At 41.5% G+C, this 26,483-nt stretch overlaps 1 protein-coding gene across 1 annotated transcript in view; it reads left to right on the top strand.

Annotated features, from left to right (window-relative positions):
- The window catches only part of LOC122940147 (alpha-2-macroglobulin-P-like), a 28,947-nt gene extending 12,151 nt beyond the window's left edge, over positions 1-16,796 (top strand). Inside the window, exons 2-5 of the mRNA XM_044296546.1 lie at positions 12,756-12,824; positions 13,919-14,021; positions 14,796-14,835; positions 16,681-16,796. Of these exons, the coding sequence (XP_044152481.1) occupies positions 12,756-12,824; positions 13,919-14,021; positions 14,796-14,835; positions 16,681-16,687 (219 nt within the window). The 3' untranslated portion in view covers positions 16,688-16,796. The remainder of the gene's footprint in view (positions 1-12,755; positions 12,825-13,918; positions 14,022-14,795; positions 14,836-16,680) is intronic.
- The last annotated feature ends 9,687 nt before the right edge of the window (positions 16,797-26,483 follow it).

The following is a 26,483-nucleotide window of genomic DNA, read 5'->3' as shown; positions in this document are numbered from 1 at the left end:
GTACTGTACATTGTACCGATTTTAATCCATTTCTGATTTGTACCTAACACATTGGCGAGGCCTGCGAGCCTAAACCTTGATACTATGTTCCTCCCTGTTGTATAGTGAAACTTACAATAAAAATATAAATAAAAAAAAAAATAATAATAATAATATGCGCCCACTCCGGGCATATGATCCAACTCCCCACATACCTTCATGGCGCACATCTCTCGAGCATCCTCCAACAACCCGTGCGCATGTCCGGGGAGGCGGGGCCATGTCAGCGCATGACCATCTCCGAGTCACCTGATCGCCAGCGACTCCGCCCATGTGACCATAGCGTTATCCAGACTCCTCCCGAACCTCCTCCAACACGCGCACCATTGATAGGGACGCTAGTGGATCAATCCGCCCACCTCCCCGCAGTGAACGCGACGAACCCACATCAGCGCGTCAGGGATCCCTAACAGTAAGGTAACCATAGTGCAATCTCATGCCGTGTCGTCCGGCAAGTTCGGGGACCGTCCAGGGGGGCGGAGTCGCCCAGTCTCCAGGTCACCAGCCGGATCCACGACCAAAATGACATCACGTCTCCGCCCCCTCTCCGTCAAGCCAGCCCTGCGTTGTCAAGGACGCACCCGGGGCCTCACTCCGCCAGCATCACCAACACGCATATCAGGATCCACACGCCCACGTCAGGGATCCAAGCAGGAACGAACCACACTAAAATCCAGTGCAACATGAGGTAGTGTGGGTTGGAAAATTAAGTGCATGTAAAATAGTAGAAAACAAAAATCAATTAAAATCACTATACAGATAGCAGATTCTAATAAAAGGTCACTCGGATCATTTACACATTTCCCACATAGAAATCTAGGTTCATCCCAAAGGGCTGGAGTGCCCTCATCTCAAAAATCCATTTGAGCTCTTTTTTACGTAGGATCCGATCCTTATCTCCCCCACGTCTCATTTGGCCAACCGAATCAATGATTCGAAACCTGAGTTGGTTGACCGAGTGTCCACGTTCCAAGAAATGTTTTGCCACAGGTTTGTCAATCTGGGCCCTTCTGATGTTACTCTTGTGAGAGTTAATACGTTCCCGGGCTTCCATTGTGGTCTCACCTATGTAGATGAGGCCACAAGGGCACATGATCATACCACGTCCCGTGATCTGCATGTAAAAAAATTGTTGATCTTATAGGTTTTGCCCCTGTAGGGATGGGCAAAGGTATCTCCCTTCACCATGTTGCCACAGTTGCAACAACCAAGGCAGTGAAAACATCCCAACTTCCTTGGTGCCAGATACCTCTGCAAATCCCCACGGGGATCCCCAACCTCGGTCTTTACCAACTTATCGCGTAGGTTGGCACCTCTCTTATATGCCATCATGGGGAAACTTTCAAATTTATCTATCATAGGTAGCCCTTTCTGTAGGATGTGCCATTCTTTGCGTATAATACGAGCTATTGGCTCCATATGTGGAGATAAACGGGATCCGTTTATGGTCCCTATCCTTCTTCTTTCCTTGGAACGTGGACTCGCGGTCAACCTCCCCAACCCTTTGTGAGATCCTCTCCACTAATTTTCGTGGATAACCCCGATCAAGTAACTTCTTCCCCATCTCATCCACCCTCTTCTCAAACATCTCGTCCCCTGATACCACTCGTCTCACCCTCAACAACTGGCTCCAGGGCAATGACTCCACATCCGTCGTGGATGGTTGCTCTTAAATTCCAATAAATTATTCCTGTCTGTGTAGTTCATCACGAGAGCCCCCCCATACTACAAAGATGTCGTCGATGTAGCGCCACCAGCAACGGGCCCCCCCAAAGAGGGTTGATCTATAAATGTGTCTGTCCTCCACCTCCGCCATAAACATGTTGGCATACGTGGGAGCCACATTCGAGCCCATGGCCACACCACGTAATTGTTGGTAATAGGTGTCCCCAAAGCGGAAGTAATTCCGCCTCAGGACTACCTCAAGGAGGTGAAGGACAAATCCACGACCCCCCCGGGGAGAGCCCGGTGCCGGCCAGGGCCACATCGACGACATCTAATCCGTATGTGTGTTCAATGGAGGTATATAATGAGACTACGTTGAAACTGACGAGGAGAGGGTCAGAGGGAAAGCTCAGATCCCTGAGTTTCAATAAAAAATGGCTGGTGTCCCTGATGTAGGACGGGGCGCTGGTGGCATGGACACGTAACACCCTATCCAAGAATATGGCTATGTTGCTAAAAATCAATCCCCTGCCCGACACAATCGAACGGCCAGGTGGATCGACCAAGCTTTTGTGAATTTTGGGGAGCACATAGAACAGAGGAGTGACCGGGTGCTTAATCAGGAGAAATTCACTAACATCCTTATCGATGATACGCTTGATGTCCCATTTGGGATCATTATGTAGCTCGATATATACCTCCCGGTCACTCAACTGTCTATGCACCTCCCGTTCATAGCTTGGTGTGTCCATCACCACCACCGCCCCTCCCTTATCCACTGGTTTAATCGTCAGGGTTTTATCCTGTGCCAGCTGTCAGAGTGCCTCTCTCTCCCCTCGTCAGGTTCGCTGCAGCCCCCCTCCCCTTCTTTCCTCTCAATTTATCAATTTGTTGTGATACAATATCAATATATGCCTCCACAACATGATTATTGCGTGGTGGGGCAAAATCACTTTTATTACTCAAATCCAGTGCTCTCAAAACAAAGTCAGCACTGTTCTCTACATCAGATGTCGATATCGCCCTCTTCTCCTCCTTATTGGAAAAGAAGGCCTTCAGTCTTAATGATCGGTAAAAGCGATGGAGATCAAGTTCCAATTCGAACCAGTCCCTTTCATGCCCAGGGCTAAAGGACAACCCACGTCCCAAGATTTGGAGTTGGTCTCTCGTTAGTTGACCCGTCAAGATATTTACAACCAGATTCTCAGCTATGGCTGGTTGCGTCTCGTCGTCCGCCCTCGTGTGCCCTTGAGCTTCTTAAAAGGTGGAGGTAGACTCTTTCTGGGGTCTATGGTGTTTCCTTCCCCCCCTACAGCACCTTCGTTTGCGCCGTGTGTGCGGGGGGCCTAAAAAAGCCGATTTCTCTCACCCAGCATGAGTATATGTGAAATGACACCCCAAAACACATTCCCCAACTTCTTCTGAGTACGGCGATACCAGATGTGTGACACTTTTTTGCAGCCTAGGTGGGCAAAGGGGCACACATTCCAAAGTGCACCTTTCGGATTTCACCGGTCATTTTTTTACAGATTTTGATTGTAAACTTCTTCTCACACATCTGGGCCCCTAGAATGCCAGGGCAGTATAACTACCCCACAAGTGACCCCATTTTGGAAAGAAGACACCCAAGGTATTTTGTGATGGGCATAGTGAGTTCATGGAAGTTTTTATTTTTTGTCACAAGTTAGTGGAATATGAGACTTTGTAAGAAAAAAATAAATAAAATCATCATATTCCACTAATTTGTGACAAAACAAAAAAAGTTCTATGAACTCACTATGCCCATCAGTGAATACCTTAGGGTGTCTACTTTCCAAAATGGGTTCATTTGTGGGGTGTTTGTACTGTCTGGGCATTGTAGAACCTCAGGAAACATGACAGGTGCTCAGAAAGTCAGAGCTGTTTCAAAAAGTGGAAATTCACATTTTTGTACCATAGTTTGTAAACGCTATAACTTTTACCCAAACCATTTTTCTTTTTTACCAAAACATTTTTTTTTTTATCAAAGACATGTAGAACAATAAATTTAGCGAAAAATTTATATATGGATGTCGTATTTTTTGCAAAATTTTACAACTGAAAGTGAAAAATGTTGATTAATAACAAAAAAAAGTAAAATTGTCAGCAGCAATGAAATACCACCAAATGAAAGCTCTATTAGTGAGAAGAAAAGGAGGTAAAATTCATTTGGGTGGTAAGTTGCATGACCGAGCAATAAACGGTGAAAGTAGTGTAGTGCAGAAGTGTAAAAAGTGGCCTGGTCATTAAGGGGGTTTCAGCTAGCGGGGTTGAAGTGGTTAACCACCTCCGGACCGCCTAACGCACGGATGCGTCCGGAAGGTGGTTGATTAATTCCTCCTGGACGCATCCGTGCGTCATCTCGCAAGACGCAAGATTTCGGTCAGAGCCGAAGGAGTATTTCGTCAGCAACCTGCCAGCCATTGATAGTCGCTGGCAGGTTGCTGATTTTTTAAAAAATCGAATCAGAAGCCAGATAACAGATCATATTAGTAAATATGATCTGGTATATGGCTGCCCTGCTCCTCTGCTGGTCCTTTTCGTCAGTTGGATCCAGCAGAGGAGCAGGCTTCACAGTGAGTAGCACCAACACTTCACTTTAGCCCCAGATCACCCCCTGCACCCCAATTAACCCCTTGATCACCCCTTTGATCGCCCCTGTCAATCACTAGTGAAAGGAAAAAAGTGATCAGTGTAAACTGTCACTTTTTTTTTTCACTGGTATTGATTGTTAGGTTTTAGGGATAGTTTAGGCCCCTTGGTTAGGTAGTTTAGGGATCAGTTAGCGCCCAGCCCACCGCACCGCAGTCCCTTATTCGCTGATTAGCGTATCGCTAATCAGCATTTGTACTTTTATAGTATCTGGAAGTGATCAAAACTGATCACGGTCAGATCTATAATAGTATTAGTGTCACTTTAGTTCGCCCTCCACCCAAAACGCAGTGTTTGCCCGATCAGGCCTGATCGGTCGCCCACACGTGCGTTCACCCACGCCCGCCCCACCGCAGTGACAAAAAATTATTTTTTTTGATCACTGCACATTCACTTTACACGCGCTGCGGCGATAAAAAAATCAGTTTTGATATTTTTTATCAACTGCAGCGGCCTCCGGTACTTCGCTAGCCTCCCATTTGTAAGACAGGCTTGCTTTTTTTCTTGGGTAGTCTCAGGGAATACCCCTAAATTTAGTTGCCCAAATGTCAAACAGGGGGTATTCTTCTGAAGAGGCCTACAGGCTTCTGACCCAGTCGGATGAGGAATGGGAACCCTCATCTGATGAATCTAGCGGGTCAGAATATGAACCTGTAGAAAGCAGTGGCTCTCTGACCCAAAGTTCGGACGAGGAGGCTGAGGTCCCTGATAGGACCAGGCGTACCCGGCCCTGTGTCGCTAGACCACAGGTTGCGCAGGATCCGCTTCAAGAGCAGCAGAGTGGGGCTGGTGCTGTCGGATTACGTGGTGAGGCATACACCAGCAGCGCAGCCCTTCCTGGACCTAGTACCAGCACTGCTGTACAACCTGGTGAAGTGGCGAGCCCAGAAGGGCAGTTGAAGCTGGTACGGTGGCACGAGCAGTAGTGACCCCGTCGCAGCCACCGCAAAGACGGGCCCGTAGAGCCCCTAGAATCCCTGAGGTGCTGGCAAACCCTGATTGGCAGTCCCCAACTTCAGCCGCACCTGTAGTTCCCCCTTTCACTGCCCAGTCTGGAGTTCGGGTTGCGACAGCTCAGATCGGTTCGGCCCTGGGATTTTTTTTAGCTGTTCTTGACTGCGGAGCTCTTGGACTTAGTCGTGGCCGAAACAAACCGGTATGCCACACAATTTATAACCGCCAACCCGGGAAGCTTTTATGCCCAGCCTTTCCGGTGGAAACCAGTCCAAGTTTCCGAAATTAAAACTTTTCTGGGCCTTCTCCTCAACATGGGTCTAACTAAAAAGCATGAATTGCGGTCATATTGGTCCACGAACCCAATTCATCACATGCCCATGTTCTCTGCTGCTATGTCCAGGACACGATTTGAGACCATCCTGCGTTTCCTGCACTTTAGCGACAACACCACCTCCCGTCCCAGAGGCCACCCAGCGTTTGACCGGCTCCACAAAATTCGGCCCCTCATAGACCATTTCAACCAGAAATTTGCAGATTTGTATACCCCTGAGCAAAACATCTGCATAGACGAGTCCCTAATACATTTTACCGGGCGCCTTGGCTTCAAACAATACATCCCAAGCAAGCGCGCCCGGTATGGGGTCAAATTGTATAAGCTCTGTGAAAGGGCCACAGGCTATACCCACAAATTTCGTGTCTATGAGGGAAAAGATCAGACCCTGGAGCCGGTCGGTTGCCCTGACTACCTGGGGAGCAGTGGGAAGACAGTCTGGGACTTGGTGTCACCCTTATTCGGCAAGGGGTACCATCTTTATGTGGACAATTTCTACACAAGTGTGGCCCTCTTTAGGCATTTGTTTCTAGACTAGATTGGCGCCTGTGGCACCGCGTGAACTAGTCGCGCGGGCTTCCCCCAATGGCTCGTTACCACCCGTCTTGCAAGGGGGGAGAGGACTGCCTTGTGTAACGAAGAACTGCTCGCGGTGAAATGGAGAGACAAGCGTGACGTTTACATGCTCTCCTCCATTCACGCAGACACGACAATCCAAATTGAGCGAGCAACCCGTGTCATTGAAAAGCCCCTCTCAGTCCACGACTATAACCTTCACATGGGAGGGGTAGACTTCAATGACCAGATGTTGTCTCCGTATTTAGTGTCCCGCAGAACCAGACGCTGGTATGAGAAGGTGTCTGTATATTTGATTCAATTGGCTCTGTATAATAGTTTTGTTCTCTACAGTAAGGCTGGGAGAACAGGATCCTTCCTCAAATTTCAGGAAGAGATCATCGAGAACCTCCTGTACGCAGGAGGTTCCGTGGCCCCATCCACCAGTGTAGTTAGCCGTCTACACGAGCGACATTTCCCCAATGTCGTTGCCGGTACCTCAACCCAACCGTCACCCCGAAAAAGATGTTGTGTCTGTAGCAGGAGTGGAATAAGGCGTGACACCCGCTATTTCTGTCCTGACTGTCCTGACCACCCTGCCCTATGCTTAGTGTTTCCGGAAGTACCACACACAGGTACACCTAGCATAGGGATCACATCTCACCAGGACAGGCACACAGGGCTATTAGGGCCCATTCACATACAGCTGCTGCAAACCTCTCCTTTCACCTGGGACAAAGTGCATAACGCACTTCGCCACATCTTTGGGCGATTTGCGCTTTGCACATTGACCCATGGGGAAGGAGAGGTTGGGCGTTGCGGCCTGTTTTTTTTTTTTTTTTTTTTTTACCTTCCAGGTGGACCAACCGATCGACTAGCTGCAGCACCGATGTGCATTCTGACAGAAGCATTGCACTGCTGTCAGATTACACGCAAGTCGGTGTATGCGGTACTGCAAGACGAGATTTCTACTCTGCAGTAAAAGATACGTTTGCCAAGGCATACAAGCTGAGGAGGAGGCGGTGTTCCTATGCTTTGGCAAACACTTTGTATATAAAAAAATAAATAAATCTTGTGACAAAAAATAAAAAATTCTAGGAACTCGCCATGCCCCTCACGGAATACCTTGGGGTGTCTTCTTTCCAAAATGGGGTCACTTGTGGCGTAGTTATACTGCCCTGGCAATTTAGGGGCCCAAATGTGTGAGAAGTACTTTGCAATCAAAATGTGTAAAAAATGGCCTGCGAAATCCGAAAGGTGCACTTTGAAATATGTGCCCCTTTGCCCACCTTGGCTGCAAAAAAGTGTCACACATGTGGTATCGCCGTACTCAGGAGAAGTTGGGGAATGTGTTTTGGGGTGTCATTTTACATATACCCATGCTGGGTGAGATAAATATCTTGGTCAAATGCCAACTTTGTATAAAAAAAATTGAAAAGTTGTCTTTTGCCAAGATATTTCTCTCACCCAGCAGGGGTATATGTAAAATGACACCCCAAAACACATTTCCCAACTTCTCCTGAGTACAGCGATACCAGATGTGTGACACTTTTTTTGCAGCCTAGGTGGGCAAAGGGACCCACATTCCAAAGTGCACCTTTCGGATTTCGCCGGTCATTTTTTACAGATTTTGATTGCAAACTTCTTCTCACACATCTGGGCCCCTAGAATGCCAGGGCAGTATAACTACCCCACAAGTGACCCCATTTTGGAAAGAAGACACCCAAGGTATTTTGTGATGGGCATAGTGAGTTCATGGAAGTTTTATTTTTTGTCACAAGTTAGTGGAATATGAGACTTTGTAAGAAAAAAAATAAATAAAAAATAAAAATCATCATTTTCCGCTAACTTGTGACAAAAAATAAAAAGTTCTATGAACTCACTATGCCCATCAGTGAATACCTTAGGGTGTCTACTTTCCGAAATGGGGTCATTTGTGGGGGTTTTCTACTGTCTGGGCATTGTAGAACCTCAGGAAACATGACAGGTGCTCATAAAGTCAGAGCTGCTTCAAAAAGCGGAAATTCACATTTTTGTACCATAGTTTGTAAACGCTATAACTTTTACCCAAACCATTTTTTTTTTTGCCCACACTTTATTTTTTTTATCAAAGACATGTAGAACAATACATTTAGCGAAAAATTTATATATTGATGTCGTTTGTTTTGCAAAATTTTACAGCTGAAAGTGAAAAATGTAATTTTCAATTTTGATTAATAACAAAAAAAGTAAAAATGTCAGCAGCAATGAAATACCACCAAATGAAAGCTCTATTAGTGAGAAGAAAAGGAGGTAAAATTCATTTGGGTGGTAAGTTGCATGACCGAGCAATAAACGGTGAAAGTAGTGTAGTGCAGAAGTGTAAAAAGTGGCCTGGTCATTAAGGGGGTTTCAGCTAGCGGGGTTGAAGTGGTTAATCAGTATTTTGTTGAAGCAGGTATATCGCACCATTCAATCTGTATTTAGTGGAAGCAGGTATATATAACCCCTTAATCAATATTTGGTGGAAGCAGGTATATCGCACCCCTCAATCAGTATTTTGTGGAAGCAGGTATATCAAAGCCCTTAATCAGTATTTTTGTGGAAATAGGTATTTTGCACCCCTCACTCAGTTTTTGGGGGGGCAGCAGGTATATCACACCCATTGCAAATAGTTGTTCCAATAGCGCTTGTCCCTCTATATACCTGCGGTATCGCAGCAGAACAGCACACAACTGCTGCACAATACAAATGCACTATATACTTTCTATGTTATTATAGGTATATCACAACTCTCAATCATTTTTTTTTGGGGGGGGGGGGGCAACAGGTATATCACACCACTTGCAATTAGTTATTCCAATAGCGTTTGTCCCTCTATATAGCTGCAGTATCGCAGCAGATCCGCACACAATTGCTGTACAATACAAATGCACTATAATATACTTTCTACAGTATGTTATAAAGTATATTATAAGTATATCACACCTATCGATAGCACACCTATACGAGTCCTTAAAAGAACTTTTGTGGCCCTATTAGCTAGCGTTTGGTGTTCCTAACAGTCTGTCCCTGCTCTACAAAGCAACCGCTCCCTACACCGGCAAAACACAGAATGTAAAATGGCTGCCAGATCGGGTTCTGTTATAGGGTGGGGTGTGTCCATGTTCTGAAATGTCTTTATTGGCTGTCCTGTCCCACCTGATGGATGTGTCATGGGTCAAAGTTCGGCACAATGCAAAAGAATATGGCGCATGCGAACATCGCCATATGTTTGCATGTTTGGCGAATCACGAATGTGCAAAGTTCGCCATGAAATGACCGCCGGGCCAACCGCAAGGCTATCTCTATTGGTTAAGTCAGCTGCATAAAAGGCATAAACTTAAGACCTATGGGGTCATTTATCAAACTGGTCTAAAGTAGAACTGGCTTAGTTGCCCATAGCAACCAATCAGATCCCACCTTTCATTTTTTACAGCTACTTTAGAAAATAAAGGTGGAATCTGATTGGTTGCTATGGGAAACTAAACCAGTTCTACTTTACACCAGTTTAATAAATGACCCCTCTAGTCTAGGGTCATGAGTCCCATCACCTATGTCTTATCCTCTCAGATGCATCACTAGACTCACTTGAGTGGATGGGAAGCAGAGTATGAAAGCTAGAAGTACAACATTTCTTCCAGGAAGGTCTGAATAGGAAAGATAGACATTTGTTCCAACCACATTAGGACACAAAGAAGACATTCTTAAGAACACATTTCAGCTTTCCATTAGAAACCAAATGTAAACAGTAGAACAAATGTCAAGACAGGTCAATCAGTATACAACTTTACACATCTATCCACTAGTAGTGCCCTAGCACTACATAAGGAATAGTAACACTGAGGTAGACAGAAAAAATCTATTTCATACTTATTGAAAATTTATGGTGGGTTAATGCCCTGAAAAAGGTACCAAAGTCTTGACAGATTAACTCTCCCTGAAAAGTTTCTATTGCAGGGATTCCAAAAGAATGGTCTGACAACACTTGGAATATCCTTTGAAGGCGGTATACCTGATATAATGAGAGGCGTAGGATTCCCTAGTAGGATCTAGAATACAGAAGTAAAAATCCCTCATAGGGAACGAAGTGTATTCTTAGACCAGTTTCTGGGCCACTATAAACTAATTAGACATTGTACGGTTTTATGAAGGAATGGTTGATGGTATGAGGTTAGTTCAGAGGTGATGGACGATAGAAGAGAAGTTCTGGATACAAATGACTAGAAAAGTAAAGTAGGAGATCTAAGCAAAGCTCTTTTTGCTCCAGTACACCAACCAAATATATACTGGTCATTGTACACACCATGTCAGAAGTAAATTTTGTTCAATCTTAAAGAGGTTGTACAAGAATGGGCAGGTTTTGGCAACCCCCTTCCCCTTCATTTGGCCGCACTTGTAAAAGTAAAATTACTTACCTGCTTCCTGGCGTTGGCTCCCTGCTCCTTCTCCTCCAGGCCTGTGATGCTCCTCTGGACTCCCTCACTGTAAACATCCAGTTTGACATCGCCGCAGCCAATTACAGGCCACGGTGGAGACCAGATCCCCTTCTGTCATGTCACCATTTGTCAAGTGATTGGCTGTGGCAACGTCAAACAGGATGCTTACAGTGAGAGAGCATCACAAGCCTGGAGAAGAAGGCACAGGGAGCCAGTGCTGGGAAGCAGGTAAGTCCTCTTCCTGTTATGGTTCCCTGTGCCTCTGTGCCACTGCAGCCTCCAGTTGCTGGGGGAACCAGGACTGCTGGGCGATCCGTTCTGACATCAGAGTCCCGGACCATTGAGGGGGCACATTGGGGCTCTAGAGCTTCAGGGCGTGCTGTTGGCAGCTCAACCCGGCGTGCGGGAACACTGATGTGAGCTGCTTCCTCATCAGCATAAAAGGCTGGCGCCTGCATGTGAAGTTGCTGGTAAATTTATTGTCCTCTAGCTACCATTTCTGTTCCCTTATGATACTGAAGACTCCTTTGGTGCTGGATTTCTGGATTCGTATTGTGGTACTGTTTTTTGGCTTCTGGCAATTTGGTATTGTATTGATCTCCTGGTTCTAAATTTTTGCTGTGTTTGGCTTTCTCAATTGCCTCTGGCGTTTTTGTACTTCATTGTCCAACTGGCATTTTACCCTTTACCATACAACTATTCTATTAGTGTTTGTCTGTTGGTTGTTCCCTGTATGTGTGTGGCCCTCACACTTATTCCAGCATAGGGGCTGCCGCCAAATTGTCGGGTCACAGCCTAGGGTGACCATGCAAGTAAGTAGGGATAGTAGGTTCGGGAAGTTTTAGAGCTGCACTCTCCCTGTTTATGTGTGACGGTAGACACTTCCCTTTAGAGTTCTGACCAAATGGTGTAGGGGGTTGCTAACTCCCCCCCCCCCCCCCGGAATTCATAAGCAACCCCTTTAAGTCATCTTTTAACAATTTTCTGTTTCTTATTACTAGTGATGAGCGGCAGGGGTCATATTCGAATTTGCGATATTTCACGAATATTTTGTAGACTATTCGTTGAATATTCGCAAATTCGAATATTCGTTATATTCTATGATTTTTTTCACTCTAAAAATCGGCAAGGTAATGATCGCGTAATATGCGAATTTTCGTAAATGCGAATTTTTATCGCAAATTTTTTAATTGCCGAGTAAAAACATGATTCTTCTCTGCTTCTTGCTTGTGGGCCAATGAGTCATAACACTATTGAATATATTAGTTTTTTCGAATATTCGCAATATTCTAAAACAAGAATATATAGCAATATAGCAAATATTTGAAAAAAAAACTAATGTAGAGCAATTTAGCTAATATAGTGCTATATTTTTTTTTTTTTTTTAATAGTTGACATTTTTTCCCAATCTGAACTTCAGATGAGAAAAAAATTACAACTATTAGACAAAGAAGATTATAGCACTATATTAGCTAAATTGCATTATGTGCTTTATGTTCTTGTTTTAGAATATTACAAATATTCGAAAGAACAAATATATTCGATATAGTGCTATACATTCCCACCAGCAAGAAGCAGGGACGAATCATGTGTTTACTCGGCAATTGAAAATTTTGCGATAAAAATTAGCATTTTGAAAATTTGCATTGTGAAAATTCGCAATCAACACTACTCCTAAAATCAAAGATACTGCAGCCCTCTCATTGGCCCACAAGCTAGAAGCTGGGAGGGATCATGTGTACTGATTTTAAAAAAAATCTTGAATATTCGAAATTACAAATATATATCGCTATATTCTAAATATTCGCAAATTTTCAAAGTACCTATATTTGCAATAAAAATTCGCAATTCGAATATTCGTGATCAACACTACTTATTACATATAATGAGATCTAATCCTGTTTTGTAGTTTCTGTGCAGAGACATGCTATGGGAGCTTTGTTTCCTAGACATTTATTAAATAACATGAAGATTTTTGTTCATTTTTATGTATACCGTTTGTTTTGTTTACCAAAATTAACAATCCAAATAATTGTCTATATGCAGACAGCTAATAGTATGTATTTTTTATGTTTTCATAGTTAAAGACCTATAAAGTAATTCAGAGGGCAGAAGAAGAAGATGACACGTTGACTCTCTACATGGATGAGGTCTGATCTGCTTGTATCACACTAGAAAATAGCACATGCATCGCATTAAGGAGTCCCAAATCCAGTGTAAATCCAAAATAGCATCTAAGATCAGAAATCAACCTTTCCTCCATTACCATAACCTAAGAACATTCATTGTCTAATTATTATCTGTCATCATTATTAGTGTTGATCACGAATATTCGAATTGCAAATTTTTATCTCGAATATTGGCACTTCGAGAATTTGCAAATATTTAGAATATAGTGATATATATATTCGTAATTTCAAATATTTAAGATTTTTTTAAAATCAGTACACATGATCCCTCCCTGCTTCTAGCTTGTGAGAAGGCTGAAATATATTTGACTTTAGGAGTAGTGTTGCAAATTTTCGTAATGCAAATTTTTGTAATGAGAATTTTTGTAATAAGAATCAATGAGATCTTGAGAACTCAGATCCAATGGTATATTCTAACCCCTAGGCATTCCCATGGTGACGGGGACTCTTGTCGGGGAGGAGTATGCCAAAGTGGAACAACTACAGATAAAAAAAAAGACAAATATTCTAGAAAACGAATATATTTGTTTTTTAGATTATTTGTAATATTCAAAAACAGATTATAGCACTATATTAGCTGAATTGCTCTATATTAATTTTTTTCGAATATTCGCTATATTGCTATATATTCTTGTTTTTAAATATAACGAATATTCTAAAAAACAAATATAGTCGTTTTCTAGAAATGTTGCCTTATTTTTTTTCTGTAGTTGTTACACTTTGGCATACTCCTCCCCGACAAGCGACCCTGTCACCATGGGAACGCCTGAGGGTTAGAATATAAAATCGGATCTGAGTTTTCACGATCTCATTGATTCTCATTACAAAAATTCTCATCATGAAAATTCTCATTACGAAAATTAATTTTAAGAAAATTCACAATCAACACTACTCCTAACGAATATTCGAATTTGCGAATATTCGACGAATATTCTATGAAATATTCGCAAAATATCGCAAATTCGAATATGACCCCTGCCGCTCATCACTAATCATTATTTCATCTTCTTGCCCAACCTATTCTTATCTTTCCCCTTGTTTTCTGCAATCCTTAGCTCAGTCACATTGTCTCCAGTTTAGCGTTTTTAGTTGAACAGGAGTATCCAGTAATGAACCTGAAACCAGCTGCAGTAAAGATCTACGATTACTATGAGAAAGGTGAGTTTGTGTCCTCCTGACCTTATCACTCTCAGTCGTGTACCTACAACAGAGGCTGGGATCATTGCAGACATGGGCTGAGCACTGAACTGCTTCCCTTGCTTCCTGCATGTGCCACTATAGGAAGTCCACCCCATAAAGATTGCTGCCATTAAGTTCAGTACTAGCTGTACAGATCCATATGTACATTCAGGCATCCCTCTACTGGTACCTGAATGTAGTCAGAATTATATTATTTATGAAGCCAGAAAAATTCCCTTTCACATATCTAAAATAAATCGGGACCACAACTGGTCGACAGACCCTACACTGCTAAGTGCAGAGACAGACTAACAAACACGCACACAGACAAACACAAAAAGGCAGAGTTAACAGAAAATGGGTGAAAACCAGACAAACTTCAAGGTACCAAAACGTGAGGCAGAAAAGAGCTACAATAGACTTCCATTGGAAATGGTGTATGACCAGGAGGGGATTTAAATAGAGCACCAGGTCCCTGGACCAAAACTGGTTGGTCCAGCGGTATGGCGCTCCTATAGGTCAGAAACAAACTAGAGCATGTAACTGCTCAGATAAGATGTCATTTAGCCGAGGCGCTGCAGGGAGAAAATAGAGCATTCCGCCCTGTAACTAAGGATGCAATGAAGCTGGAGATTGCGCCGCTAGAGTCCAACCACATGTAAGTTTATTACACAGATATCCAAGAATTGCTCTAATTGAGATAATTGTTCCCAACCAGCACAAATAATTTGTCATATCTTTTTTTTTTTTAAGATGAATATGCCATTGTCGAATACAACTCGCCCTGTACTTGGTGAGAGATTTGTTTAATGTTGCTACCATCATGCTTTAAAGGGAACGTGTCATTCAGAAAATTGCATTGTTTAAATCACATTTTTATGTTAAACATATTTTTGTAGAGTTTTTGGTGATTTTTATCTTAATTTTCCATATCACCATCTACGTTTTAAAAGTAATACTACAAATACTACATTTCCTTTTCAATTTGGTCCTCATCATGCTTGAAAATGCATTGGAGTCCTGAGTGACCAATATGTCCAACGTGATTATATGGAAAGACAAATGCTCAAAGACATTCCTGATGCAGACCATGGACCAGAGTGGTGCTATTTCTGTCAGTCTTATACAACCCATTTAACATCTGGCATCTAACAGTAATTTGTCTAATGCTGAGTGATAGCAGAACAGTCTTTAAATTAAATTTGGAATTGAATTTGGAACCTGTGTCAAGGCTTATAATTTAGAAAGGAGGAACAAAATTCTTTGAAAATATTCTCTGTAAATAATCTTATTAGCCTTGACAGCAACTGCCTGACACTGGTTGCTGCAGTTCACTTTATTGTCAACTAAAATTCCTAAGTTCTTTTCCATGTCAGTGTTACCTAGTGTTTTACCATTTAGTATGTACGGGTGACTTGCATTATTCCTTCCCATGTGCGTAACCTTACAGTTTTCACTTCTCTGCCCAAGACTCCAATCTATCAAAACTCATCTGTAGCAGTATACTGCCTTCTTTCGAATTAATTACTGTGCAAGCCTTCTACAAGATCATTAATAAATATATTGAAGAGAATAGGGTCCAATACTGACCCCTGTGGTACCCCACTAGTGACAGCAACCCAATCTGAGTTTGTACCATTAATAACTACCCTCTGTTTTCTATCGCTCAGCCATTAACTTATCCACATACACATATTTTCTCCCAGTCCAAGTATTTTCATTTTATATACTAACCTTCTATGTGGCACAGTATCAAATGCTTTGGAGAAATCAAGATATATGACATCCAAAAACTCACCCTGGTCCAGTCTAGAATGTACCTCCTCAAAGAAACCCATACTGATACAGTGTTATACTCTTATTTTCATTGAAATATTCCAGGATAACATCTCTTAGAAAACCTTTAAACAGTTTCCCACAAAAGATGTTGAAGTTACCTGCATATCGTTTTCAGGCTCTGTTTTTCACCCCTTTTTGAATATTGACGCTACATTTGCTAAGCACCAATCCTGTGGAATAGACCCTGTCATTATAGATTCTTTCAATATTAGAAATAAGGGTCTGTCTATGACATTACTTAATTATCTTGGGATACAGGTATGTATGCCATCTAGACCCGGTGATTTTTCTATTTGAATCTTTTTAAGACATTGCTATACTTTATACTGGGTCAGACAGGCCACATTTAATGGAAAGTTTACTTTGACACTCTCTATTTCATTTGAGATTTCATTTTTGTCAGTGAAAACAATGGATACAAAATATTTAATAAATCTGCTTTCTCCTCATTGCTGTCTACAACTCCTCCCTCATCACTCTTTAATGGGCCAACACCATTTTCATAATTGAAGAACATTTTGGGGTTGATTTTATTCTTCTTGGCAATGGGTCTCTCTGTCTCCAGCTTGCCTGCCTTTACATATTCTATTTTTTTCCTAATAGCTTTTTAGTGCTTTTTACTATGTTCCTGTTTTAGTAATTTAAATGCTTTCTCTTTGTTATTTATTTTCCCCTTTACATTTCTGTTTATCAACATTCATTTTTTTTCTTCCTGACCTTTTTATTCCTATAAGGTATGTAACCCTCACAATGAAATTTGTGGCTGTATTTTTATCTCATCTTATCTAATTTGTTGTAGGTTTTGAAAGAAAATAACTTGGCTAAATCCCGACCACAGATTCTCCCAATTATCTACTGAACTTTTACAGCACAAATAAGATATGAATTCCACATTGAGATTTGGTGCATTTGATCTTCTGATAATAAATGTAGACATTATTCGTAAGATATGACATTATTTGTGATCATTTGACACAACAGATCTCACATGTACTTTAGTATTAGACCAATAAAGGAAAATCCAGACATTTTGCATGGTAATACACCCAAGATTTGGGATCATAGCAGGGTATGTGTCACAGGTGATGGGTAGCGAATAGGCATTGGTTGGTGAGCTTGTGCTCTAGATACTGGGTGCCTTGGACTGGGGCAACAAGCCTTTTTGCTTTGATCAGGGTATATACTGTAGATGTAAGACTAGGCAGCAAACTGTATTTTTGCCTTGGCTAAATGGAAGTAGCTATATGACATAACAGGAATAAAGGCTGGCATCACATTATCTTAAATATATTGCTACACAACCAAAAGCCAATACACAACAAGAAAATTAAATAAAGTGATTACAAATGCATAAGCATGAGGAGAAAGGTATGTTGGCAGCACTAACAGAGAACACACTAGATATGAACATAGGAGCAGACACCGCCAAAGTGATCATTCACTACAGTTATCGGTACTGGGAAATCTAGCAACAAAACAGAGGGAATAAACCCCCAAACACTGTAACTTATCAATTAAAACTTAACTTTTACTAGTTTTGTATAAAATACTCAAATATTACCAGGCAAGAATGCCCCTTTTCTTCCACTCTCTTTATTCTTGTGATGGATACTCTTCTCCAGGTCATTAGAGATCATCCCCACATTCAAGGTATTCAGGTGGCGGATAATATTTTTTTTTACACTAATGCAGTCTTTGCTGATGACTTGCTCATCATGGTCACAAACCCTGCCAAGGCCTTCCCACATCTATTAGAGTTATTTAACCAGTTTGGCCACCTCTCCAATTCCATGGTCAATCACACCAAGTCTGAGGCCAGTAATGTCTCAGCCCCCCCCCCCTCCCCTATAGAGTCAGCTTTAAGGACATCCACACCTTTTAAGTGGCAGACATACATCCCATATTCAGTCAAAATCCCTTCTTAACTTAGAAGACTATTCTACTTAAACTATGTCCCTTTGCTTAAAGCTATTCAAACACATTTAAAGTCCCTCAAGATCCCCTATGTCTCGTGGATGGGTTGTAAAAACCTCTTAAAGACCTTCATCATGCCCAAACTCCTATATGTCCTACAAATGCTCCGTATCTTGATCCCCACCTCTTTTTTCTCAAAAGTAAGAGCAATCTTCAACCTTCCTGTGGAATGAGAAGATGTCTAGGGTATCCTACAATAGATTAGTATTTAGGAAAGAACATGGTGGCTTTGGTCTCCCAGATGTGTTCACCTATTATAGATCAATCCATTTGAAAAGATGGCTCCAAATTCAGGTCCCCAAATATAGGGTCCTAGGTAATGAAGTGGAGCTAACACATCTTACACATGAACAGAGAGCGGGCCTGTGGTGCCTTTCTGCTGCCTCTTTAGGGGACAGCCCTCTTCTTAGAGGAACAATATCAGTTGTACGAACCCTAAACAAGGACTATGACTTGCTTTATAGCTCATCCTCTAATGCCAGCAGGTCTGATCCCCTTTCTGGTGAGACCAGGGGGTGACCGATCTCGCACCAGCATTGAACAGATTCCAAGACCGCACATTGGAGGACTTTCTTGGGGAAATGCCTAGCCCAGAAGAGGATTCTCAATCTGCGTTTTTCACCTCCACCGGAGGTAACTTTCTAGACACCTCATAACTGTTATCTTTTACCTCTCCTAATTGTTTACATAATAGTCTGCAAGTAGATAAGACATGGTTTGAAAAGTTAATGCATAAAAAGACTGTCCCACCCTGTGCACACCAAGGAACAAAGTGACCTCTAAATATATAAAGACCTGGGCCACAGAACTATTTTTCTGAAATAGATATTCTGTGTATACATTTTCACTCACATGGGTTCACGAGAGGCATACGAGTCCAGGAACACAGTTATAAAGTATTGACACAGTGGTATAAAGCCCCCAAGCAGATGTCCTCAAGGGGCTTACAGGACTCGGGCGCATGCTGGAGATGTGGGACTGGAGAAGGCTCGTTAAGACATATTTTTTGGTTGTCCACAAGATACAAACTTTATGGTTGGAGATTACACATTCAATTAATAGTATATCCCCCTTCTCTATTACTTTGACACCAGAAGCTGTCCTCCTTTGGTTACCCACGACCTCTTCGCAACCGTCTAAAGGGAATCTATCTACTCACATGATAATGGGCAGTGAGACTTTTAAGTCCATTGAAATGGTTGAATAAGGATCCATCTACCATAGAACAGTGGAGGGACAAAGTAGACCAGATGTACCGTCTAGAAGAGTTAGCGAGTTGGGAGGAGAGAAAACACGAGAAAGATATGAAATCCCTAGCAGACCTACAGACTTAGCAATCCCACCGATTGACATACCTAGAAGTCAACCGAATCCAAATGCATAAGCAACCTAGGAGTACACCGAATGCAAGCAACACTCTGACAGTCAGAACATTGACATTGTGTGACTACAGGTCACTTCCAGTATATTTGCAGATGTTTTAACACCAAAACATAAGCTTTTTATGGTCTATTTGCCCGGACCCATACATATTTGAGTACTTAGAAAACAATAATGTGCCCACCTGGGGAGTGGACAGAAGATGACTTGTCCATTTCCTCTTAACTTCCTTCCCACCCCCACCCCCATCCCATCCCTCTCCCAGTACCCAACATGCTGCTATTTCTCGAGTTTGGCATGGTATCTCATCTGTACTTTATACCTCATTGGAAATTTGCTGCTATGATCCATACCATGTTTGATAAATGTCAATCTTATGCTTTTGAACTATTGGTATGAGCCATGTATGTTTTATTTATTCCTTACTTAACAGGTTGCCGACCTAGGACGAGAATTCTCGTCCTAACTGGCAGGTACTTAACGCCTTAGGACGAGCATTCTCGTCATAGGGTTAACCAGCTGCCCCACATGCGCTGCCACGATCAGCAGCAGGGGCCCAGCTGATACTGACAGTTGGGCCCCTGCTGTATCTGCCAGCACCGGTGAAAACACAGATGCCGATGGATTAAGCCCTGTATACCGCAGTCACGCTGACCTCAGCATACAGGGGGTTTGCGGCAGCTTGTACATCCCCATTGGGTCCCGGTGCTGTTTTGACGGGAACCCAATATTTTCTATGGTAGCCCTGATGCCTTGCACAGGCATCGGGACTGCCAGCTACGGAAGCCCAAGAGATCCAGACCCAGGGCTGGGTCTCCTAGGCAACTGCCACATCTTACAGTGTAAGGCACTGACAGTTCAATACAGCACAATACAGATATATTGTGCTGTATTGAAACAGGGATCAGACCCTGAAATGTGGAAGTCCCATAGTGGGACAAAAATAAAAAATAATAAAAGTGTTTTTAACAATAAAAAAAAGTTAAGTTTCAATTAAAAAAAGCTTCTTCCCCATAAAAAGAGACATATAAAATTGTAAAAAATAGAAAATAAAATAAAAAAAAAACACACATATTAGGTATCGCCACGTCCATAACAACCTACTCTATAAAAATATCCAATGATACACCCTGTCTGGTCAACACTGTAAAAACAATAAAATAAAAACTGTGCTAAAAAGAGCCATTTTTTTATCACCTTTTATCACAAAAAGTGTAATACCAAGCGATAAAAAAGTCATATGTACCCCAAAATAATGCCAATCAAACCGTCATTTCATCCCTCAAAAAATGAATCTCTACATAATACAATTGGCCAAAAAATAAAAAAGATATGGCTTTCAGAAATGGAGGCTAGGGCTGGGTGATATGGCCTAAAATCTATATCTATATAAATATATCATATATTTTGAAGCATGTGCAATATAACGATATATCACAATATATTATTTTCTTCTGTATGTATACAAATTACATGGCCATCATCATCCATGTCCCCCAGCCAGCGCCATCAGCCCCATGCCATTGCCATTTGCCATCATCCATGTCTCCAAGCCAGCGCCATCAGCTAGAGTTGAGCGAACACCTGGATGTTCGGGTTCAAAGGGTTCGGCCAAACTTCACAAAAAACTTCACTTGACCCTGAACCCGAACCCCAGTAAAGTCAATGGGGACCTGAACTTTTGAGCACTAAAATGGCTCGAAAAATGTCATGGAAAGGGCTAGAGGGCTGCAAATGCCAGCAAAATATGGATAAGAGCATGGCAAGTGCTCTGCAAACAAATGTGGATAGGGAAATGACTTAAAATAACATAAAATACGTACAAATCAAAAATAATAATATTGATCTAGGAGGACGAGGTCCATATAGAGAAGGAGTTTAAGGAGGCAGTGGATGTGGCGGTGTAGGTGGAAGCGGCGGTGGAGAAGGAGGAGGTAGCCTACACTAGTTTTTGGTTTTAATTTTTAAATTAGGGTGCACCCCAAAACATTGGGAAATATAACCTGTGATAACCCCGTTCAGTCGTGCTAAACACACATTCAGACAATACACTGGCTGCAGGGCAGGCCAGCACCTCCAAGGCGTAAGGGGCAAGCTCAGGCTACGTGCCCAATTTGGAGACCCAGAAGTTGAAGGGGGCAGACTCATCAGTCAGTACGTGTAGGCATGTGAACACATACTGCTCCACCATGTTGCACGTCCCAGTGATGTTTACGATCCAATTGGATATCTGCTCCATCAACTTTCGATGTTGTTTTCTGCTCCTACCATGTTGATCGCGGTTAGCGGCGAATCAGGGTTCTACGACGGAGAGTGAGCGTGAGACAAGTTGTTAAAGTTTAAGCATTAAATGAAAGGAGGGGGCGCGCATAAATTAAAGAAGAATTTAGCAGAGGTTTGTATATGGCAAAATTGGTAAAATGTCACCTGACAATGTAACAGACGATCTTTTGAAATTTATGTCACTAACACCTATGCAGAGCAGGGGTTTAATCACTGCAAAAATGGTCAAATGTCACCCAAGAATGTATCAGACAAATTAGTGAAATGTTTTTACCTGTCTACTAGGTATAGCAGTGGTATATCACACCCAAAAATTGGTAAATTTCACTCAAAAATGTAACAGACAAATTAGTGAAATGTTTTTACCTGTCTACTAGGTACAGCTGGAATATATCACACCCAAAAATTGGTGAATTTCACCCGAATATGTAACAGACAAATTAATGAACGGTTACCTGTCTACTAGGTATAGCAGTGGTATATCACACCCAGGGGCGTAGCGTGGGGGGGGCCAGAGGGGCCGTTGCCCCGGGCGCCAAATTGCAGGGGGCGCCAGGCATCCGAAATTTCAATGAGGGCTACGGGAGCCTATGGCTCCCGTCCCCTCCGTTATGCCCTATAGGCTTCAGGCCTAGTGGCCTGAAGCCTATAAGGCAGTAGAGCGATGCAGGACTCGGTCACGATAACATCACTGTGACCTCCTGCATCGGGTCTCGCGAGATGACGCGGCGCAGGAAGGCACAGTGAGGCGTTCGTGACCGCCTGCGGCGGGAACAAGCGGGGATGGAGATACGGTAGGTAAGTATTTTTTTTTATGTTTCCTGCTTACCTAATTGCAGAGGCTCTGGGGGCAGTATGAGGGGAGGGAGAGGACTGGAGCAGAAAGAGGCTATCCTATTCATTGGAATGGCACAGTAATAAGAGGGGGCGATTATATTAGCAAAGAGGGGGGCCAGTACATTAATAACAAAGAGGGGGACATTACATTAGCAAAGAGGGGGCCAGTACATTATTAATAAAAAGGGGGCCATTATATTAATAATAAAGAGGGGGCCAGTACATTATTATTATTAATGTAATGGCCCCCCTCTTCATTATTAATGTAATGACCCCCTCTTCATTATTAATATAATGACCCCCTCTTCATTATTAATGTAATGGCCCCCTCTTTATTATTAATGTAATGGCCCCTCTTTGTTATTAATGTAATGGCCCCCTCTTTATTATTAATGTAATGGCCCCCTCTTTATTATTAATGTAATGGCCCCCTCTTTATTATTAATGTAATGGCCCCCTCTTTATTTTTAATATAATGGCCCCCTCTTTATTATTAATATAATGACCCCCTCTTTGTTATTAATGTAATGGCCCCCTCTTTATTATTAATATAATGACCCCCTCTTTATTATTAATGTAATGGCTGCCTCTTTGTTATTAATGTAATGGCCGCCTCTTTGTTATTAATGTAATGGCCGCCTCTTTGTTTTTAATATAATGGCCCCCTCTTTGCTAATGTAATGGCCGCCTCTTTGTTATTAATGTAATGGCCCCCTCTTTGCTAATGTAATGTCCCCCTCTTTGCTAATGTAATGTCCCCCTCTTTGTTATTAATGTAATGGCCCCCTCTTTATTATTAATATAATGACCCCCTCTTTGTTATTAATGTAATGGCCCCCTCTTTATTATTAATGTAATGGGCCCCTCTTTATTATTAATGTAATGGCCCCCTCTTTATTTTTAATATAATGGCCCCCTCTTTATTATTAATATAATGACCCCCTCTTTATTATTAATGTAATGGCCGCCTCTTTGTTATTAATGTAATGTCCCCCTCTTTGTTATTAATGTAATGGCCCCCTCTTTATTTTTAATGTAATGGCCCCCTCTTTATTTTTAATGTAATGGCCCCCTCTTTATTTTTAATATAATGGCCCCCTCTTTGCTAATGTAATGGCCGCCTCTTTGTTATTAATGTAATGGCCGCCTCTTTATTATTAATGTAATGGCCGCCTCTTTATTATTAATGTAATGGCCGCCTCTTTATTATTAATGTAATGGCCCCCTCTTTATTATTAATGTACTGGCCCCCTCTTTATTATTAATGTACTGGCCCCCTCTTTGTTATTAAAGAGGGGGCCAGTACATTAATAATAAAGAGGGGGCCATTATAATATACAGGGGGAATAATATTATGGGGAATGAAAGCTATCTGTCTGGCTCTAGCTCAGTATTGGGGGGCAGCAGGATGACAGTGTTGAGACACCAGGAAGGAGAGCATGATAGTAAAGTGAGGAACCTAAATTTTTTTCTGTGAAACTCTGCAGAGACGAGAAGCGGCTGAAAGAAGTTATCAGGGTGGTCTTATCTCTGAATGAAGACGTCGAGGAGAGTCTACATCACAGGAGACGTCACTGGATGTAACAGGTATGGTGCGGTATTCTACTGTAATAATAATGTCCATCCACATATCTGTTTCATGGTAGGGTTGTGGGAGGAGATTGAGAATATGGCCCACCCTGCCGCATCCTGGCCCCAGACTTCAGGTCACACTGTGTGTGTTCTGAATTCTGGGGCCTCACACCCATCTACTACATTATCTGTGCACAGAGAGTTATCTCTGTGTTATCTGAGGTGTTAAATAGGACTGCCAGTGATCTACTACAGTATCTGTCAAAAGTGGCGTGCCTGGGGGGGGGGGGGGGGCGCAATTTTTGGCTTGCCCCGGGTGCTGGCAACCCACGCTACGCCACTGATCACACCCAAAAATTGGTAAATTTCACCCAGAAATGTAACAGACAAATTAGTGAAATGTTTTTACCTGTCTACTAGGTACAGCTGGGATATATCACACCCAAAAATTGGTGAATTTCACCCGAATATGTAAGACAAATTAATGAAAATTGTTTACCTGTCTACTAGGTATAGCAGTTGTATAACACAACCAAAAATTGGTTAATTTCATCAGAAAATTTAACAGACACATTAGTGAAATGTTTTTACCTGTCTACTAGATATAGCAGTGGTATATCACAACCAAAAATTGGTGAATTTCACCCGAAAATGTAACAGACAAATTAGTAAAATGTTTTTACCTGTCTGCTAAGTACAGCTGGGGTATATCACACCCAAAAATTGGTGAATTTCACCCGAATATGTAAGACAAATTAATGAAATTTTATTACCTGTCTACTAGGTATAGCAGTGGTATATCACACCCAAAAATTGGTGAATTTCACCCGAAAATGTAACAGACAAATTAGTAAAATGTTTTTGCCTGTCTACTAAGTACAGCTGGGGTATATCACACCCAAAAATTGGTGAATTTCACCCGAATATGTAAGACAAATTAATGAAATTTTATTACCTGTCTACTAGGTATAGCAGTGGTATATCACACCCAAAAATTGGTGAATTTCACCAGAAAATGTAACAGACAAATTAGTGAAATGTTTTTACCTGTCTACTAGGTTAAGCAGTAGTATATCACACCCAAAAATTGGTGAATTTCACCCGAAAATGTAACAGACAAATTAGTGAAATGTTTTTACCTGTCTACTAGTGTTGAGCGCGAATAATCGAATTGCGAATTTTTTTCTCGAATATCGCAATTTCGAGATTTCGCGAATATTTAGAATATAGTGCTATATATTCGCGAAATCGAATATTCGTATTTTTTTTTATTTTTTTTTTATGCTTCTGCCGACTTCCGTGCTCATGGAGCGTCCCCATCACCATGGGAACGTCTCCATATACTAGAATGTACTGTCGGATTTGAGAATTACGTTGAAATCGCAATTCGATTAATTCAAGTTAGAATAATCAAATTGCAATTTCAACTTACTGCTATATTCCATATTCGTTTTTAACGAATATGGAATATAGCAGTAAGTTGAAATCGCCATGCGATCACTTCGAGTTATATTAATCGCATCGCGATTTCAACTTAGCACTGCTATATTCCATATATGTGTATTTTACGAAATTTCGTACTATTGCTCTAACTTCGTCTTTTTGAATATTCGTAATATTCTAAAAGACAAAGTTAGAGCAATATTACGAAATTTCGTAATATTGTGAAATTTCGTAATATTGCTCTAACTTCATCTTTTAGAATATTACGAATATTCTAAAAGACGACGTTAGAGCAATAGTACGAAATTTCGTAAAATACACATATATGGAATATAGCAGTGCTAAGTTGAAATCGCGATGCGATTAATATAACTCGAAGTAATTGCATTTCGATTTCAACTCAGTACTGCTATAGTCCACATTCGGCGAATATGGAATATAGCAGTACTAAGTTGAAATCGCAATATTATTAATTTAAGTTATAATAATCGAATTGCGATTTCCACTTTTTACGTATATTCTTAATATTGCTATAACTTAGTCTTTTAGAATATTCGTAGTATTGCTCTAACTTCGTCTTTTAGAATATTCGTAATATTGCTCTAACTTCGTCTTTTAGAATATGACGAATATTCTAAAAGACGAAGTAAGAGCAATATTACGATATTTCGTAAAATACACATATAGATTGTAATTTAGCTAATATACTGCTATAGTAATTTTTTTAACAGTGTACATATTTTACAAAACTTAAGTTCAGAAGAGGCAAAAAAAATTAGAGAAAAAAAAATGATTATAGCACTATATTAGCTAAATTACAATCTATATGTGTATTTTACGAAATTTCGTAATATTGCTCTAACTTCGTCTTTTAGAATATTCGTAATATTCTAAAAGACGAAGTTAGAGCAATATTACGAAATTTCGTAAAATACCATTGCCTTATACTATTATACTAGAAAAATCGCAATTTAATCGCATATTATTCGCGACAATTGGAATAATTACGAATATTCGATTTCGACGAATATAACACGAATATTCAATCGAATATTCGCGAAATATCGCAAAATCGAATATGGCACCTCCCGCTCATCACTACTGTCTACTAGG

This window comes from Bufo gargarizans, chromosome 6, assembly GCF_014858855.1.
Source record: "Bufo gargarizans isolate SCDJY-AF-19 chromosome 6, ASM1485885v1, whole genome shotgun sequence".
Classification (NCBI taxonomy): Eukaryota; Metazoa; Chordata; class Amphibia; order Anura; family Bufonidae; genus Bufo; species Bufo gargarizans.
The sequence above is the reverse complement of the archived record's forward strand: the minus strand, read 5'-3'. Positions and strand labels throughout refer to the sequence as shown.